General features: G+C 38.4%; 1 protein-coding gene across 1 annotated transcript in view; it reads left to right on the forward strand.

Annotated features, from left to right (window-relative positions):
• Positions 1–17,672, forward strand: part of LOC121276022 (kinesin-1 heavy chain) — a 128,836-nt gene extending 111,164 nt beyond the window's left edge. The window contains exons 26-27 of the mRNA XM_041183965.1: positions 11,026–11,093; positions 14,818–17,672. Of these exons, the coding sequence (XP_041039899.1) occupies positions 11,026–11,093; positions 14,818–14,837 (88 nt within the window). The 3' untranslated portion in view covers positions 14,838–17,672. The remainder of the gene's footprint in view (positions 1–11,025; positions 11,094–14,817) is intronic.
• Positions 17,673–18,964: the final 1,292 nt, after the last annotated feature.

The raw sequence follows: 18,964 nt of genomic DNA on the forward strand, positions 1-18,964 counted from the left end.
TAACTGGTACACTCGAGGAATTTACAATTGAGGAGGAGGAGGTATTAGGCTATCTTTAATTAAAATTGATAAGGTACCAGGACCGGATGAGATGCATCCGAGGATACTGAGGGAGGTGAGTGTGGAAATTTCAAAGGCAGTGATAATCTTCCAGTCTTCCTTAGATACAAGGGTGGCACCGGAGGACTGGAGAATTGCAAATGTTACACCCTTGTTCAAAAAGGGGGTGCAAGGATAATGCCAGCAACCACAGACCAGTCATTTTGACTGCAGTATTAGGGAAACTTCTGGAAACTGTAGTTCAGGACAAAATCAATAGTCACTTTGACAGGTGCAGGATAATTAAGGAAACTGTGGATTCATTAAGGGAAAATCATGTTTAATTAACTTGCTGGAATTTTTTGAGGAGCTAACAGAGAAGGTTGATAAGGACAATGCTGTTGATGTGTATATGGATTTTCAAAAGGCATTTGATATAGTGCCACACAATAGACTTGTGAGCAAAATTCAAGCTCATGGAATAAAAGGGAAAGTATGCACTTGGATAAGAAATTGGCTGAGTAACAGGAAACAGAATAGTGATAAATGGTCATTTTTCAGATTGGAGGAAGGTCTATAGTGGAGTTCCCCAGTGGTCAATGTTGGGACCCTTGCTCCTCTTGATGTGTATTAATAACCTAGACTGTGGTGTGCAGGGCATGATTTCAAAATTTGCAGATGATATGAAGATTGGAAACATTGTGATGAAGGTAGCCTTGAACTTCAAAAGTACATAGACATATTGGTGGATTGGGCAAACAAATGCCAGATGAAGTTCAATGCAGAGAAGTGTGAGGTGATTCATTTTGGCAGGAAGAATGTGGAGGCACAGTATAAAATAAAGGGAGAAATGCTAAAGGAAGTGTAGGAACAAAGGGACCTCCAGTGTGTGTATATGTACATGAGTCATAGAAGGTGGCAGGGTATGTTGATAGAGCAGTAAATAAAGCCCATGTATCCGAGGTTTTATTAATAGGGGCATTGAGTACAAGAGTAAGGAAGTCATGTTGAACTTGTAAAAGACACTAATTAGGCTTCATGTGGAGCCCTTTGTCCAGTTCTGGGCACCATTCTTGAGGAAGGGTGTGAAGGCATTGGAGAAAGTATGAATGATTCCAGGGATAACCAACTAAACATAAGGATAGATTGGAGAGGTTGGGTTTGTTTTCCTTGGCGAAAAGAAGGCTGAGAGGACACTTGATAGATCAAGATCCTGAGGGGTATGGACAGTGTAAATAGTGAGAAACTGTTCCCACTCACGTGTACATCAAGAACTAGAGGGCAGAGATTCAAAATAATGGGCAAAAAGAGTAGAAGTTATGTGAGGATTTTTTTTTTCACCCAGAGGGTGGTTGGAGACTGGAACAAACTTTCTGCAAATGTGGTGGAGGCAGGTTCGATGGAGGTATTCAAAAGGGAATTGGATTGTTACCTGAAAAGAATGTGCAAGATTACAAGGATAAGGCAAGGTAGTGGGATTAGTTAGAATGCATTTTCAGCGAGCCAGTGCAGACTCGATGGGCCAAATGGCCACCTCCTGCACTGTAAAGATTGTGATTCTGTGAAGTGAGGCAATGTTTCATGAGGTTTAATGCTGTCAATATTTTGGAGACTATTGTGGATAATTGAAGTGTGTATAATAGAAGTATAATTAAGTTATTGACTGATATTTAATTTCTGGACCATATGAATGGCAGACATAACTTAAGGATCAATTTGAGCTTGATCAAGGTAAGTGCTGTAATTAATTGCACAGGTCATTCTGCCTTTATTGTTCTAAACACTGAAATGCTGTTTCTGTCGATTTGTTTGAAATGTATGTGTTTGTTCATTCTGGTTAAGCTAAAATCTTGTACACTGTTTGAAGTTCAGTTGATAACATTCCAAAGGCAGGATGTCATCTTGGTAAAGCTACCTCGTTTTAAGCAGTAGCTTCACCAACAGGATGAAGGAAAATGATACCCATTGCTACCTGCTGGCTACCTGCTTTTGAGAAGGTTGCCCTAAGGAAATTTCTGAGAGTAACATACCTTGTACGTTGCTGCTCTAAGTAATTCTCAAAACACTAAAGAAAAGTGAGTAAAGATCAACTTCAAAGTATTCTACATATGTGCAGGATTTTTCCCTGTTTTCTTCAATCACCAGAAAGAATGAACTACAAGGTAGGTCCCATTGAAAGAGCTTGAAGGATTGAAGCAGAAAATAGATGACACTGATTGCAATGTTAATTCAGTGCCTCTGATTGGCTTCTGAAGCTGGTTGAGTTTTATGCTGGCTGGAATTATGCAATTAAAATGTATCAACATAATTTACAAAATATTCCAGTGTGGAGTTATTTGGTTTCTTTGATTTGTCACTCTAAATCAGATAGCAATGTTTACAGATATTGATGGTGGTTTTCAGGGAGAGAAGAGCTTTAAATCCCCATGCTTTGTTCCTTTTATAATTAAATACATATAGCAGTTTTTTTTAGTCTTTAATTATGGCTACGTAAGCTTCTGTTTATATGTTCTTTTAATGATGTATAATAATTTTCTACTCAGTTAAAGAATATCCCTTTTAGGCAAGGTCCAGTTTCTTTTCTGGGGAAGGAAATGTTCCTATTAGGAACACAAATGGAATCTGCCTGCTAAGCTGAATGATTACTGACCAGTTGCTCTTGCATTGATAGTCATGAAGTGTTTCGAGCGCATTGTGTTAAATCATCTTTTAAATCCTCTTGTTCCACATGTTAATTGGTTATAGCTTGCCTATCAACCTTGTAAGTTGGTGGACACCCTGTTCTGACGTTGGTCCATCTGATCCAACAGCACATGGATAGATCGGGCAACCATGCTCGTGCTACCTTTGTTGAATTTTCAGCTTTTAATACTTATGCAACCATTTGAACTTATTGAAAAAATTAAAAACTTTGATGTCAATCTTACTCGGCTACTTTGGATCAGTGATTTCCTTTACAACAGAAACCAACAGGTAGAAGTTTCCATGATTTTCTGAGCGCATGCTAATGAATATTGGATCTCCTCAGGGCTGTGTGCTTTTACTTTGATTGTCAATCAGCATACAATGACATAATCCTGAAGTATCCTGATGATGTAGCACTTATGGATCTCCAGGAATAACGAAGGAAACCAAAGAAACTCGGTGGAAAAGTTTGTAAAATGGTGTGATAACAGTTCACTTGAACGAAAACAAGATGAAAGTACTAGTTATAGACTTAGGAAAAATCCAGTTAATGATGATGTTCCTGTGAATATTCATGATGTGGATATTGAAATTGTTACTAACAAATCCGTAGATTTCACAGTAAATGATAAATTGATTTAGAGGGAACAGTGTACAGATGTGGTGGCCAAGAGACATGCACAATTATACTACCTCAAAATTAAAATCCTTTTGAGTAGATCCTACAATCATGAAACCTTTCTTTATGGCTGTAGTTGAGAGTGTTATCCTTTTTGTGTGCCTTGCATGGTACAGTTTTTTTTAAGAGAGCAGACTCTAAGGGTACAGAGATTATTGAAACAGGCAAGAAGGGTGTTTGATAGACATATCTTTCTCGATGAAATCTGCTCTTGAAGAAGTTTGACGAAAATAGTGTTGTTAATAATTAGAATCACCCCTTGTCTCAGTATTACTGTTGCTTGCGTTCAGGGAAAAAGCTACAATCCCTCAGATGCATGAACTCCTTTGTACTCTTCTGTGTAAGAACTTTTAACAGGAGTTTGATGGATTGAGAATCACATTTTAATGCATTGTGATAGTTTTTAATACATTTTAATTAAAGGCAGATCTCTGTGATAGGGTAACTTTTTTTATTATAATTCATTCATACAAGTTTGGTAGTATAGAACTGAAGTATTGCTGAAAAAAGAAACATGCTGTCGAAGCTTTTCATCTTGCACTCATCAGGACAAGACTACCAATTGTAAAGGGAACAACAATTTATGCTATGAGAAGAGTGCTGATTGGTTGGCATTTGGACTTGGTAGAGGTGTTGCTTTGGAGAACAGTTGCCAGGGAACAGTTAACTGCCAAGCTTTTGTTTAATTGCAAACCAGGCAGGTCGACTCTTGTGAAGGCATTGCCTTGGGAAACGAACCAGGAAATGGCTGGCCCCAAAACTTTTTAGTTGAAAAAGACGCAATGTGTGGACCTGCTCTTCCTGTCTGAAAAGGACAGGGCCCTGTTTGTCAACATATGTAGCTTCTAGCACGTGTAAATGAGCTATACTGCGAGCCCGACTGACAATCTTAAATTGGTTGTTAGTGTCGTTTTGAGCACAATCAGGATTGTATGGCAAGTGCTGTCCAATTGCGGCATCACATTTCGAATGCTGGGCACTGTGTTTTGAGTTTTGCAAACATGGGCTGGTTGGGTCTGGTCAGTGCTTTGCATGTTGTGAACAGCTGAAGGGACATGCTGTTTGATATGATCATACGTAGAAAGTGGGATGAGGTCCTGCAACAAAAGAATTTATGGAGCTAGGTAGCAGATTAAGAAGGAGGACCTCAAAGGTTGTAATCCCTGGTTTACTCCCTGTGCCACGCGCTAGTGAATATCGGAATAGGAGGATAGAGAGGATGAATGCATGGCTGGAGAGATGGTGCGGGGGGGCGGGGGGGGGTTAGTTTCCTGGATCACTGGGTCTATTTCTGGCGAAGGTATGGCCTATACAAGTCGGACAGATTGCACCTGAATCGGAATGGGACCAACATCCTTGCCTGAAGGTTTTCTAGTGCTGTTTGTGGTTGGTTAAACCAATTTGGCGGGGGGTGGGATACAGAGTGGAGGTACAGTAAGGGGTGATGCACAGCCAATTATAGAAGAGAAATTAAGTCAGTCTGGAAGGCAAAGCATATGTTAAGGCACAAGGGAATAATGCAAGGCTGGATTGCATCTATTTTAATGCAAGGAGTCTTACAAGTAAGGCAGATGAATTGAGGGCATTGATTAACACATGGGAATATAATATTGCAATCTCACACATGGTTGAGGGAAGGGCAGGACTGACAGCTCAATCTTCCAGGTTATAGAATCTTCAGGTGTGACAGGGAGGTGGTGCAAAAGAGGATATGGCATGCACTATTGATCAAGGAGTCAATTATGCAGTAAGGAGGGATGGTGTCTTAGAAGGTTCCTGAGATGAGGTCATATGGGTAGAACATAAAAACAAAAAGGGGGCAATCACTTTGCTGGGAGTGTACTATAGGCCTCCAAACAGTCAGGGGGAGATAGAGGAGCAGATATGTAGGGAAATCTCCGCAAAGTGTAAAAATAATAAGGCAATAATAGTAAGGGATTTCAACATTCCCAATATTAACTGGGATAGTCTTGGTGTGAAAGGCTTGGTGGGGAGGGGGCGGAATTCTTAAGGGTGCATCCAGGGGAGCTTTTTGACCCAGCATGTAGAAAATCCTACAAGAGAACAGGTGGTATTGGACCTAATCTTAGGAATTGAAGCCAGGCAAGTGGTAGAAGTGTCAGTGGGGGAGCATTTCAGGGATAGTGACCATAACTCTGTAAGATTTAAGGTAGTTATGGAAAAGGACAAAGGTGTACCAGAAATAAAGGCCCTGAATTGGAGGAAGGCCGATTTTCAATATGATAAGACAGGATCTAGCCAAAGTGGACTGGGAGCAGCTACTTGTAGACCAGTGGGAATGATTCAAAAAAAATAGTGAGAATTCAAGGATGTCAAGGGATGTAGAGGATTTGATAAGGGAAAAAAAAGAGGCTTATGGCAGAAACAGAGGGTTGAAAACAGCAGAAGCCCTGGAGAAATATAGAAAGTATAGGGAGGTACTTAAAAGTAATTAGGAGAGCGAAGAGGGGGCATGGAAAAACGCTGGCAGGCAATTTAAAGGAAAACCCCCAAGTCATTTTATAAATATGTTAAGGGCAAGAGTAGGGCCCATTAGGGACCAAAGTGGCAATCTGTGCATGGAGCCAGAGGACGTAGGTGAGGTTTTGAATAATTACTTTTCATCCCTGTTCAATATGGAGAAGGACTGTGTAGGTGTAGAAATCAGGGAGGGGGACTGACATACTTGAACAAATTAGCATCGAAAGGGAGAGGAGGTATTTGCAGTTTTAGCGGGCTTAGAAGTTGTTAAATCCCCAGGTGCAGGTGAGATGTATCTCAGGCTCCGATGTGAGGCAAGGGAAGAGATTGCATGGGCTCTGTCAGTAATTTTTAAATCCTCTCTGGCCACAGGAGAGGTGCCAGAGGACTGGAGGACAGCAAATGTGGTACCATTATTCAAGAAGTGTAGTGAGGATAAACCAGATAATTACAGGCCAGTGAGTCTAACACCAGTGATAGGGGAACTATTGAAAAAAAGTGAGGGACAGGATTAATCTCTGCTTGGAGAGGCAGGGATTAATCAGGGATAGTCAGCATGGCTTTGTCAGGGGGAGATCATGTCTAACAAACTTGATTTGAATTTTTCAAGGAGATGACTGGTTGTGTAGATGAGGGTAGTGCAGTTGATGTAATCTACATGGACTTCAGTAAAGCTTTTTACAAGTTCTTGCATGGGAGACTGATCAAGGTGGTAAAAACCCATGGCATCCAGAGCAATTTGGCAAATTGGATCCAAAATTGGCTTAGTGGCAGGAGGCAGAGGGTGATGGTCGAAGTTTGTTTTTGCGATTGGAAGCCTGTGATGAGTCATGTACCGCAGGGATCAGTGCTGGGACCCTTGCTGTTTGTCGTGTACATTAATGATTTAGACATGAATAAAGGAGGTATGATCAGTAAGTTTGCAGATCACATGAAAATTGGTGGTGTCGTAAATAGTGAGGAGGAAAGCCTTAGATTATAGGACAATATAGATGGGCTGTTAAGGTGGGCAGAGCAGTGACAAATGGAATTTAATCCTGAGAAGTGAGAGGTGATGCATTTTGGGAGGACTAACACAACAAGGTAATACACAATGAATGGTAGGACCCTAGGAAGTACAGAAGATCAGAGGAACCTTGGTGTGCATGTCCATAGATCCCTGAAGGCAGCAGCACAGGTAGATAATGTGGTTAAGAAGGCATATGGGATACTTGCCTTTATTAGCCGAGGCACAATATAAGCGCAGGGAGGTTATGTTGGAGCTGTATAAAACGCTAGTTAGGTCACAGCTGGAGTACTGTGTGCAGTTCTGGTCACTGCACTGTGGGAAGGATGTGATTGCACTGGATAAGGTGCAGAGGAGATTCACCAGGATGTTGCTTGGGCTGGAGCATTTTCACTATGAAGAGAGACTGGATAACTAGGGTTGTTTTCCTTAGAGCAGGGAAAGTGGAGGGGGGACCTGATCGATGTATACAAAATTGAGGAGCATAAATAGGGTAGATAAGAAGAAACTTTTCCCCTTAGCAGAGGTTTCAATAACCAGGGGGCATCGATTTAAGGTAAGGGGCAGGAGGTTTAAAGGAGATTTGAGGCAAGATTTTTTCACCGAGAAGGTAGTTGGAATCTGGAACTAACTGCCTGAGGGGTTGGTAGAGGCAGGAACCCTCAACATTTAAGAAGTATTTAGACGAGCACTTGAAGCACCATAGCATACAGGGCTATGGGCCAAGTGCTGGAAAATGGAATTAGAATAGATAGGTGCTTGATGGCTGACATGGACGCAATGGGCCGAAGGGCCTGTTTCTGTGCTATATAATTCTATATTCAGTGATTTGGCCTCCACAGCCCTCTGTGGTAGAGAATTCCACAGGTTCACCACCCTCTTGAGTGAAGAAATTTCTCCACATCCCAGTCCTTGTATCCTGAGACTGTGACCCCTTGTTCTAGATCCCTCCCAGCCTACATTCAGTCTGTCCATCCCTGTCAGAATTTTATGTTTCAATGAGATCTCCTCTCACTCTTCTAAACTCCAGTAAATACAGGTCTAGTCAGCCCAATCTCCTCTCGTATGACAATCCTGCCATCGCAGGAATCAGTCTGGTGAACCTTCGCTGCACTGCCTCTATAGCAACTATATCCTTTCTTAGGTAAGGAGACCAAAACTGCATGCAGTATTCCAGGTGTGGTCTCACCAAGGCCCTGTACAGCTGCAACAAGACATCCTTGCTCCTGTACTCAAGTCTTCACAATGAAGGCCAACATACCATTTGCCTTCTTAACTGCTTGCTGCACCTGCATGCTTGCTTTTAGTGATTATGTACAAGGACACCCAGTTCCCAACCTATCATTATTTAAATAATACTTTGCCATTCTGTTATTCCTCCCGAAATGAACAACTTCACACTTACCCACATTATACTGCATCTGCCATGTGTATTTGCCCACTCACTCAACCTGTCTAAATCACCTTGAAGCCTCTTAAAACCCTCCTCACTGCTCACGCTCCCACCAAGTTTCATGTCGTCAGCAAACTTGGAAATATTACATTTGGATCCTTCATCCAAATCATGATACATATTGCAAATAGCTGGGGCCCAAGCACTGATCCCTGCGGTACCCCACAAGTCAGCATCTGCCACTCTGAAAAAGACCCATTTATTCCTACTCGGTTTCCTGTCTGCTAATCAATTCTCAATCCATGCCAATATATTACCTCCAATCCCATGTGCCTGAATTTGACGTACTAATCTCTTATGTGGGACTTTATCCAAAGCTTTCTGAAAATTCAAATACACCACATCCACTGGTTCTCCCTTATCTATTCTGCTAGTTGTGTCCTCAAAAAAAACTCCAGGTTTGTCAAACATGATTTCCCTTTCATAAACCCATGTTGACTTTGCCTAATCCTGTTGATATTTTCTAAGTGTCCTGTTATCACACCCTTTATAATTGACTCTAGTATTTTCTCTACTTATTTAGGTTAGGCTAACCCATCTGTAATTCACTGTTATCTCCCTCCCTCCTTTTTTAAATAGTGCGGTTACATTTGCCACCCACCAATCTGCTGGGAATGTTCCAGAATTTACAAAATTTTGAAAGATGACAACCATTGCACCCGCTATTTCCATTGCCACCTCCTTTAGTACCCTGGGATGAAGATTACCGGGCACTGGGGATGTATTGGCTCTTAGCCCCATTAATTTCTCCAGCATTATTGTTTTAGTAATACTAATTTCCTTCAATTCCTCCTCCTCCTCATTAGACCCTTGGTTCCTAGTATTTTTGGAAAGTTATTTGTGTCCTCCATAAAGACAGAACTGAAATAGTTGTTTAATTGCTATGACGTTTCCTTGTTCCCTATTATAAATTCTACCGTTTCGGACTGTAAGTTACCTACATTTGTCTTCACTAATCTTTTTCTTTTTACATACTTAGAAGCTTTTACAGTCCACTTTTATGTTCCTTGCAAGTTTACTGTCATACTCTCTTTTTCCCCTCTTAATCAATCTCTTGATGCTCCTTTGCTGAATTCTAAACTGCTTCCAATCGTCAAGCTTGCTACTATTTCTAGCAACTTTATATGACTCCTCTTTGGATCTAATATTATCTTTTGTCAGCCATGGTTGGGCCACTTTTCCTGCTGTGTTTTTACACCAGAAAGGAACGTCTAACTGTTGCAATGCATAGATTAGTTCCTTAAATATTTGCCATTGCCTATCCACCATCATGCCTTGTAATGAAGTTCCCCAATCTATCTTCCCAACTCAAGCCTCATACATTTGTAGTTTCCTTTAAGATTTAGGAACCTAGTTTCAGATCAAACTACTTGTACTTTCCAAAACAAAAACAGAATTACCTGGAAAAACTCAGCAGGTCTGGCAGCATCGGCGGAGAAGAAAAGAGTTGACGTTGCCGATGCTGCCAGACCTGCTGAGTTTTTCCAGGTAATTCTGTTTTTGTTTTGGATTTCCAGCATCCGCAGTTTTTTTGTTTTTTTACTTTACTTTCCATCCTAATGAAGGATTCTACATTGTTTGATCAAGGTGGTGCAACAGATGTATATATAAGCTTTTAGACAAAGACATTAAACAAAGTTCCTCACAGGCTTGTTAAGAAGATGGAAGCCCATGGAATTGAAGGGAAAGTGGCGGTATGAATATGGTTTAGCTCAGTGACAGGAAGTAGAGAGTAGTGGTGGATGGATGTTTATCAGACTAGGAGGTGTTTTCATTGGTGTTTCTCGATGGTCAGTTTTGGGTTTGTTACTTTTATCAGATTTTAGATTCAAAATCTAATTTGAATGTCACTTGAAGTTGAGATTGAATCTGACCTCTGGGAGTGAATTTTCATTATATTCTTCATGAGGTGTGGGCATTGCTGGCAAAGCCAGCATTTACCCATTCCTGTTGTATCTACCACTTAAATTATTTAGCCCTGCACTTTAGTTGGGTTCTTGATTTGAAGTTTGACATCAGATTTTGGTTCTTTTGAGATGTGTGTAGACCATGGCTAGTTTGGATGAAGCAAGTGGAGACAGTTCTCACTAACAGTTTCAAGTGCAATCTTGTTCCCATTATATCTGTCTAAAATATATTTCCTAAGGTATAATGTGCCACAATACTTCAAGGGAGGAAGCTTAACATTTAAATTTCATTACAAACCCTTATTGAAAATGTTCAAGGAACAGAAAATATTGAGTATCAAGACTACAGTGGTAGCATCTGTTTTCAGAGGATTAATATACATTTTTATTATGAAATGATAACCATATTGTGGAGGGATGTGGTAGCTTCAGGAAGGACATTATAGTAATCAAAGGGGAAGTGGTGTAGTGTCGTGGGTAGCAGTAGCCGCAGTGAGCAGCGATGTGGAATCAGGCTCTGGGTGTGAAAGAATTTGTCAGTGGATACTGTGATTAGAATTTTGTGCTTTTTTTTAGCTGGTGTGTTTTGCTCCAGATGATATGTGCTGTTTGTGTACAGCTATTTCTGATTACAAACCATTGTCAGGATAAATTTGTTGAGTCAGCTATACAGAAATTTGCTAATATTGTGCTCAGTCACTTGCTGTCCAAAAATAAAAATCAAGATTTGTTTGGAAGCCTGGTATTGTACTAAATAAAAACTTTTTTTTTGTAGTGTCAGTGGAGGGATGGCTAATAATGCTGAAATTGGAGACATTGGCTTCTTGCCTTCTTCTGTAAAAGGTAGGTCATCTGCTAAATATAAAAGTAACATCAAGCTTGTTACTCAGTGTAAGCTAGAGGTTAAGGGGATATTTTGAATGTATTTTCAGATTATTAGGTATGTTCAGAATGATGCAACAAATTGTCTGTATTTAGGAATGGCTGAGTGTGCAGTGCATGTAGTTTTGCACATTTTGCTGTGTATGTGTTCTTGAACACCTGTAATTGTCCCCTAACCATCTTTGCTTACGTTGCCTATGGAACTAAAATAAGTTGTGAATTAATGGTTTGCAGTGAAGAATGGATGATTGATATCTGAGATAATGGTCTGGATTTTGCAGTAGTTATGACAATGAAACAGTCAGCTTTCACTGGCGTTACTCTTAATTAAATAACTTGCTGTTAGTTTCTTGTGTAGTTAAAAACAGAAATCCAGAAGCTGTTGTCTTGAAACATTCAAAAGTTGTCCCTTATTGAATGAAGTGTAACTAGGGTTTTAATAGCATACAAAGTTTATAACAACCACTCTAGCCCTAAAAAAAAACTAATTTTTGTTTGAGGAATGTCAAATTTCTCCATTGTGGTAAAATACACATTTAATTTTTAAAAAATTTTCAAATGCCAGTTTCTACCTTAATCCAATTTGCATGTCCCAATCCCAATTTGTTTAGCCTTCACTTTTTAATACCATTTTACAGTGCATTTTATTTCCTGGTTTACTGCCAATGTGATTTGGTTGTTTATCCTGTTTGATGGCATCCCTGGATGTCTGGAGATCCCCTTGACTTTGCTTCAGATCGAAACTAATATCGAGAAGGGGAAAATCCATGCTACAAAGATAACTAGATCTTTGTGGACAGCTTTCTTTGAGGTCACATGGGGGCAGTGTCGCTTTGCTGTTGACCACAAAATATATTGAAAATTTCCACATGCAGTTTGAGTAAACCATCTTGTTTATAATGTCATTTGGTAAACACTGCCTTGTGACAAGTTAACTTGGTGCCTTTATGTTTGCAAGATCAAATCGGTGATTGTTTTTTAGCTCTTTCAATTGACATGCAAATCTGAATTATTTGACTTTGATCAACATGAACGAATGTGGTTATTACAGTGAATTATTTAAATTGAAGAGGTTTGTCAGTTTGTATAATCATAAATGTGCATTATTAGAACACTGTTCCCAACCTGTTTCTAGAGGATGGTGTGATTTGCAAAAGGGATCCAGCTAATGGGTGATCAGTGGTGAAAATTTGGATTAATCGAATGTTGTTTGCTAGAGTGAATCACTTGAAATAACTGATATACCTGTTGTACTGGCAGGTATAGATTCGTTTACTCCACTACATCAGTGGAATGTAAGAATTGTTCTTTTGAAGTACTGTTCCTGCAACATATGCATTATTTTCAAGAAGAGCTGTCTTCAAGCTTTTCTCTCTCCCACACACACACCTGTTCAATAAAATAAATTTTCAACATTCCATTAACTTTACTGTTACGCTTTTTCTTTCTCTCTCTCTCTCTCTCCCCCCCCCTCCCCTGGATATTCTTTGATCATGCAGGTGACCCGAGAGATGTAAATGATAATAGGTGAATACATAATCTCTATTCTCACACTTGTAGTGATAGTTTATTCCCTCCCCCAAACTTTTCCTAATCCTGTAGATCCCCTTTGAACTTTGTATGTTTGAAATAATTTAAATTAAAATAATCCCTTAGAATTTACCTGTGACATTTTATACATTTAGTCACCCAATGAAAACACATAATAAATAACTTATCCACCCCATTTGTACTGTGACCCTTCCCAAGTTATTCTTTTAAGACTGGGCTTTATTGTTTTATGTACAGAGATCACTAGTTATGATTTTTCTTGCTGTGTATGATTCCAGCGCATAATGATGTTACCTTGTACTTTTAGTGCCAGTTTGACACACATACCTACTTTTAGGATGCAAGGAAATAGCACCAGCATACTGCCCATTTACACTGCCTTCAAAAAAAACAATGCAGTTACACACCTCAAGCCTCCAACTAGCTTGTTATATTTCTGTTAGAAACATAGGCAAGGTAATTGGTATTTTCTTAAAATTATAAGCTTTGAAAATTGAGTGGACTGTGTTCAAGCTTTAACTTGTAAAGTTTCAAAAGTTGGCTTTGTTCTTTTAGTTATGAGTTTGAAGCAGAGTTGAGATTAACTCCAGAGCTCCTCACATCTGATACCTCCTCACATCCGATACCATCTCAAACTGCCGGTTTGGCTGCAGTTTTACTGCACTATTTGATACCCTATTAACAATACACTGAAGAAACACTAAGATAAAAGCAAAAGACTACGGATGCTGGAAATCCAAAACAAAAACAAAAATACCTGGAAAAACTCAGCAGGTCTGGCAGCATCTGTGGAGAGGAGCACAGTTAACATTTTGAGTCCGCATGACTTTTCAACAGAACTAAGAAAGATAGAAAAGGGGTGAAATATAAACTGGTTTAAGGGGAGGGGGGCGTGGGGAAAAGAAGAGCTGGATAGAGGGCCAGTGATAGGTGGAGATAACCAAAAGATGTCACAGACAAAAGGACAAAGAGGTGTTGAAGGTGGTGATATTATCTAAAGGAATGTGCTAATTAAGGGTAGAAAGCAGGACGAGCAAGGTACAGATAGCCCTAGTGGGGGTAGGGTTGGGTGAAGGAATCAAAAAATGGTTAAAAGTTGAGATAAAACAATGGATGGAAATACATTTAAGAAACACTGAAGAAACACTACTGTTTGCCTTCTACAGTGAGCAGATTTCATTTTTCTATGTGGAAAGCACTTAGATTAAGAATGATAATCTTAGTCATTCTAATTAGCCAGTAACCATTCTAATGCATTGTGTTAGTCAAAATTTTGGTGATCTGACATATTGTGTATTTCTGGTGAAACTATATCTTCCGAATATGATCCATAACCTTGTCTCAAAGTGGTGAGCAAAAATTTTAATTTCCATGTGTAGAGGGAAGTCCACTTTTAACAGTTTGTTCAGTTTGTCAGTATCTTTCTTTCAATTCAAATATTATTGAACTTTCAGAATTTTAGTATAAAAATTTATTACAGTTTTGCTATACATTTCATTCCATGATGGTCAACATCCGAAAGGAAAAAGTAAATTAGTTTCATTTGCTTGCTTCATTCAGCAAATGCTAGGAACAGGATTAGGTCATTCAGCCCCCATCAGAGCGGTTTCACCATTCAGTGAGATCATGGTTGGTCTGTGTCCTAGCTTCATCCATCTTCCTTGGCGTCATATCCCTTTAAATTGGAGATGCATAGATTTTTGCTAGGCCAGAGTATAAAGATCTGACATTGAGCTGGCATTTACCGATTGTGGGAGGGAGTTCCACACTTCTACAACCCTTTGTGTGAAGAAATATTACTAAGTTCTCTTGTGAAAGAGCTTTCTCTGATTTTAAACACTAAAACATTAATGTAGTTGAATTTAAATATAATGTGCCTATTTTAAAATCAGGATTCCAAGTTATAGCTCCTCAATTCTTAATCCTCATCGTCTTTACCTTCTTTTCTCTTGTCCCTCCTACAATTCCATTAAGGGGAAGATTTGTTCCAGCTTTGTTTTTACTAGAATAAAAATGTTGTTTAGGTTTTGCAATACTGTTCAGATATTTGTATCATTAAGTGACTTTCTACAAACCAGTGTGAATTGGTTAGCACTTAGTTTTCCTTGAATGCTGATTTCTTTTTTCTTTACAGCTGCTAAAGCAACAACATAATCAAAGAGAAGCAGACATCATCCAAACAACCCATCATTCCAAAGCAGTGTGAACTCTCCAACTAAGACTTTTCACAGGATTATTTTTGAAAAATTTAAAAAAAAACTGGCCTGTACAGCTCCACCCTTGGCAAAATCTCCTTACTGATCTCCTTGCAAAACAAGAGTGCAATGTAGGCGTCTTGCAAATAACTACATCTAATTTACCGTGTAGCTCCATTGCACAGTACATTGTCATTCATGTCTTAAATTTAGTCTGCACTGTGCCAAGTTGAATGTACGTTGTTGCAGGAAAACTTTAGCAGAAGCGTTGAAGCCTAATTTGTGTACATTTCATTGTTTTAGGACTTGTGAAACAATGTCGCCAAGTAGATTTGATAAGCTTGTTTTACAGTGAAAAATGATTTGGCGGAATGCAGCTATCATTCTCGTGTAAATTAAGATAGTACTTGAAGTTTTTCTTGAAATGGATTTTTTTTGGCTCGAGATGAAGAGGAGTAGTACAATTTGAATACTGAAGGTACATTCATGACAGTATGGGGTTAGAGCAGAGTGTTAGGGTAGTACTGAATAAAATGCTGCTAACAATGAAATACAGGAATGTTCAATGAGACTGTTTAACATGAATATGTTGTGACGTTGTCCGACTAAGTTTATGGGAGAACGCTAAAACACTTTGGCTGACCATAAATGTATGAGGGAAAAATTAAAAGGCATTATATTTTAAGATGGAGCACACAACAACATATTCTGTCCAGATTCTTGCCATCGCTTTTTGTGGTAAATTAAAGATCAATATTTCACCCTTGGGCTCATTATATAGCAAGATAGCATTATTTTAAAAATATTTGAGTTAAGACATTGCACTGTTACTGGTTTTATAATGGATTTCAGGTGAAGTGCAAACACTCAAAAAAAAAATTTAAGTTTTAATTGATAAAATCATTAACAACTGGCCATTGAACATTTTGCTGTCATCTCTAGTGTGCTAAGTACTTAGTACATGCTATTAATCACTATTCAGTGATAACCAATAAAATTCAAGATGGCTTAAAAAAGGCACAAATGGAAAGCAGGTAAAATTTGTAAAGTACTATTTTACCACAATTGGGTTTTTCTAGAAAAGCAAAATACTGATGTTGAATCTAACTTATCTTTAAAAACAAATCTTATCCACAAGAGGTAAAACTGATTCTATTCTGGCACTTATCCAGAAAACATATTTACAGTATAAAAGGCTGGTTATTAACATAAACAGGAAAAGGTGAGGAACAGAATAAATGATGCAAAAGATTAGATAACTGGGTAAGACTTATTTTTTGGAGGAAAAAAATGAGAAAGCAATATGTGATGAATAAAACTTCAATGAAGTATCTCCAAGGACCCAATGGTCTAAATCTAGTCCTGATGTAAACACTGTTGAGGAATATCTTGAAGTGGCGCAGCCCCTAATATATATCAATCTTGCATGTGTCATTTATAGTTACAAAAATACAGGTCTCTGCTTGTCAAATCAATTAGGATTACTTGTGGAGTGTTATTACGTGTGACTATAGGCAGAAAGTTGTTCTGCTCCGTTTCTCCTAAACTTAATGGATCAAGCCTTGTGACAAGGTTTTGGCTAAGAAGACTATTGGATGTGTGAATAAGTGAATTCATTCTTGTGCAAAAGAAAATGCACTTTACAAGTTAGTAAATAGCCAAATTGGCAGGTCGAACAAATGTTTTTTGTGTGGTCTGAATAAATGACTCATTGTTATACCATTTTAAACATGAGGTGATTATTTTTGGCATTGTATCCTTCAGCCTCTGAATTTTCGAATTCTATGATTTACTTCTGACTTGGTGGAGGCTGACCAACAAATCAGCCAATAAAGCAACTCTTTTAAACACAGTGCCGAACATACATAACCGCTACTGTTTCTGATGCCTTGTCGTTGCAAGGTTGATCACTCTTGGATTTGTTGCTCTTGATACTGATAAACAGTCAGTGTATCAGGACATCTGACAAAAAGGCCTTACAGATGCTATATTAATAGGATTGATATAAAAATCTTTTAAGTTTGATTATCTTTCCTTCAAAAAAAACAATGCCATACTCCAATTGGTTTTGAAAAAAGGAATATTTGGACCATAAGACACTATTTATTGTCTAAGATGAAACTTAATTGCTTTTGTACATTTATTGTCTTTACAATAGTACAAACAACCTAATTTTGCATATTTACTTGTTAGTTTTCCTGTTTGACATATTGGGTCATGTATGTGCCTAAAACTCAATATTGGCCAAAAGGTGCAGCCACTGCACTGAAGACATGACTGGTTTAAGGACCTGTTTCCTGTATTCCAATTTTCTTTGATGCACATCACATTTTGAAATTGCACAAAGTTGCCATGGCAAATCATCTGGACAGGACTGCACACTGGATGTTGAATACAAATTTATTCTCATTTGCCGAATAGTAAATGCCTTGCTATCCTGATTGCATTGCAGTGTACTCTTCAAGTGCTTATTGTGAGCTCATTCCTCAGATCTTGTAGAAATGAATGGTTTTAAAACATAAACGCAATTGAATAAAAACCTAGTATTTATTCATGGTGATCAACTAAATTATTTGCATAATTTAAACAATGCTAAGGAAATTACTGTAATAGTTCTAAATTTGACATGAGATGACACTATGGTTTCCGCCTGTGGAATATGGTGCAGAATAAGTCGGACAGCAGAAGGCACATAACATTCTGTTTTCGTTAAGCCATCATTTAGTTTTGACTGACTGCATGCTGTAAATGTATTTGTGTTTAAATAAATGACTTTTGTCTGGGAATTCTGTGAGCTTTCGAGTAGAAACATTTTTTGTATTTTTTAAAAAAAGCTTCAGTCCAACACACCCCTAATGACTGCTTAATTATAAAGTACAAAAAACAAATCTTGGTGTTTCCATGCAAACTAGTACAGTGTTCAGCTGGCCACTTGCACCAGTTTGTCCAGTGAAAGGTTCACATGGAAAATATTCAGTCCAGTTCATGAAAATTCTAGTCAGTTTAGTTCATCTGTTTGCAAATTAAAATACCAAAGCTGGCTATTACTTTATGGTATCAGTTTTAACAAACTTTCAAGTCGTAATGAAAACGAGTTATTTCAGGCGTGAACTATTCTTCCTTCATAACACTACATTCAAGCTATAACCTATGATCATTGGAATAAATTAATCATTAGTGGAACATTTTTGACAGAAATGGGTATAGAATATTCCAAATGGTCAAATTTTTCAGCATTGGTAACTGTCACTAGATTGTGTCCTTTTCCACTCGGAAAATGAATAGCATATCACAGATAACTCAAGTGACAGTGAGATGCCATATCCTATTTGTAGGGTATTCGAAATTTAATTTTAAAGTGTTTCAAGTTTACTGTTAGGTAGAATTTAATTTTGTTTTTCCTACTTCCCCTTCTGAAGAAAAAAAAGTTCCCCGTCATATCTTGTACCTTTTGTTTGGCTGCAGTTGAGAGCTCTTGGTTTATCTGATGAGTGGGATGATACAAGCAGCATGTACGAAAGATTATTCTACCATTGATTAGCTTGATTCCTGTTGTCACTAAATCTTAGGCAAGATTTTTTTTAAATCAATTAGAACAAAGTAAGATTGCAGTCAGTCCTGCAAGTAAAATTGTACAAGAATGTGGCATCCATTGTGACTTGTGCACAATAACTAGGCATTGTTGCAGGAAGACATGGTATAAGCGTATTAACCAAAGGCAAACTTTGCTGCTAATTACCCCAAAGAAAAATTAAATGTAAATGAGGTCTTCAGCTGAGTGTTTTAAGTTATTGTATTTTTATCAATATTTGGAACTGCAGTATTAATTTGTGTATGTTGATTGAGTACCATTGTCTGAAAAGTGCCTTTATGGTAAAACGTCCCAAGTTACTGCATAGGAACGCCATCAAACAAAATTTGACATCGAGCATGTAAAGCAACATTAGGTCAGATGACCAAAAGCTTGGTCAAAGAGGTTTTTAAGCAGTGTCATAAAGGAGGAATGCAAGGCAGGAAGGTTTAGGGACGGATTTCTAGAGTTTGGGGCCTTAGCAGCTGAAGGCTGAGCTTCCAATGGGTAAAGTG

Source organism: Carcharodon carcharias, chromosome 3 (genome assembly GCF_017639515.1).
Source record: "Carcharodon carcharias isolate sCarCar2 chromosome 3, sCarCar2.pri, whole genome shotgun sequence".
Classification (NCBI taxonomy): domain Eukaryota; kingdom Metazoa; phylum Chordata; class Chondrichthyes; order Lamniformes; family Lamnidae; genus Carcharodon; species Carcharodon carcharias.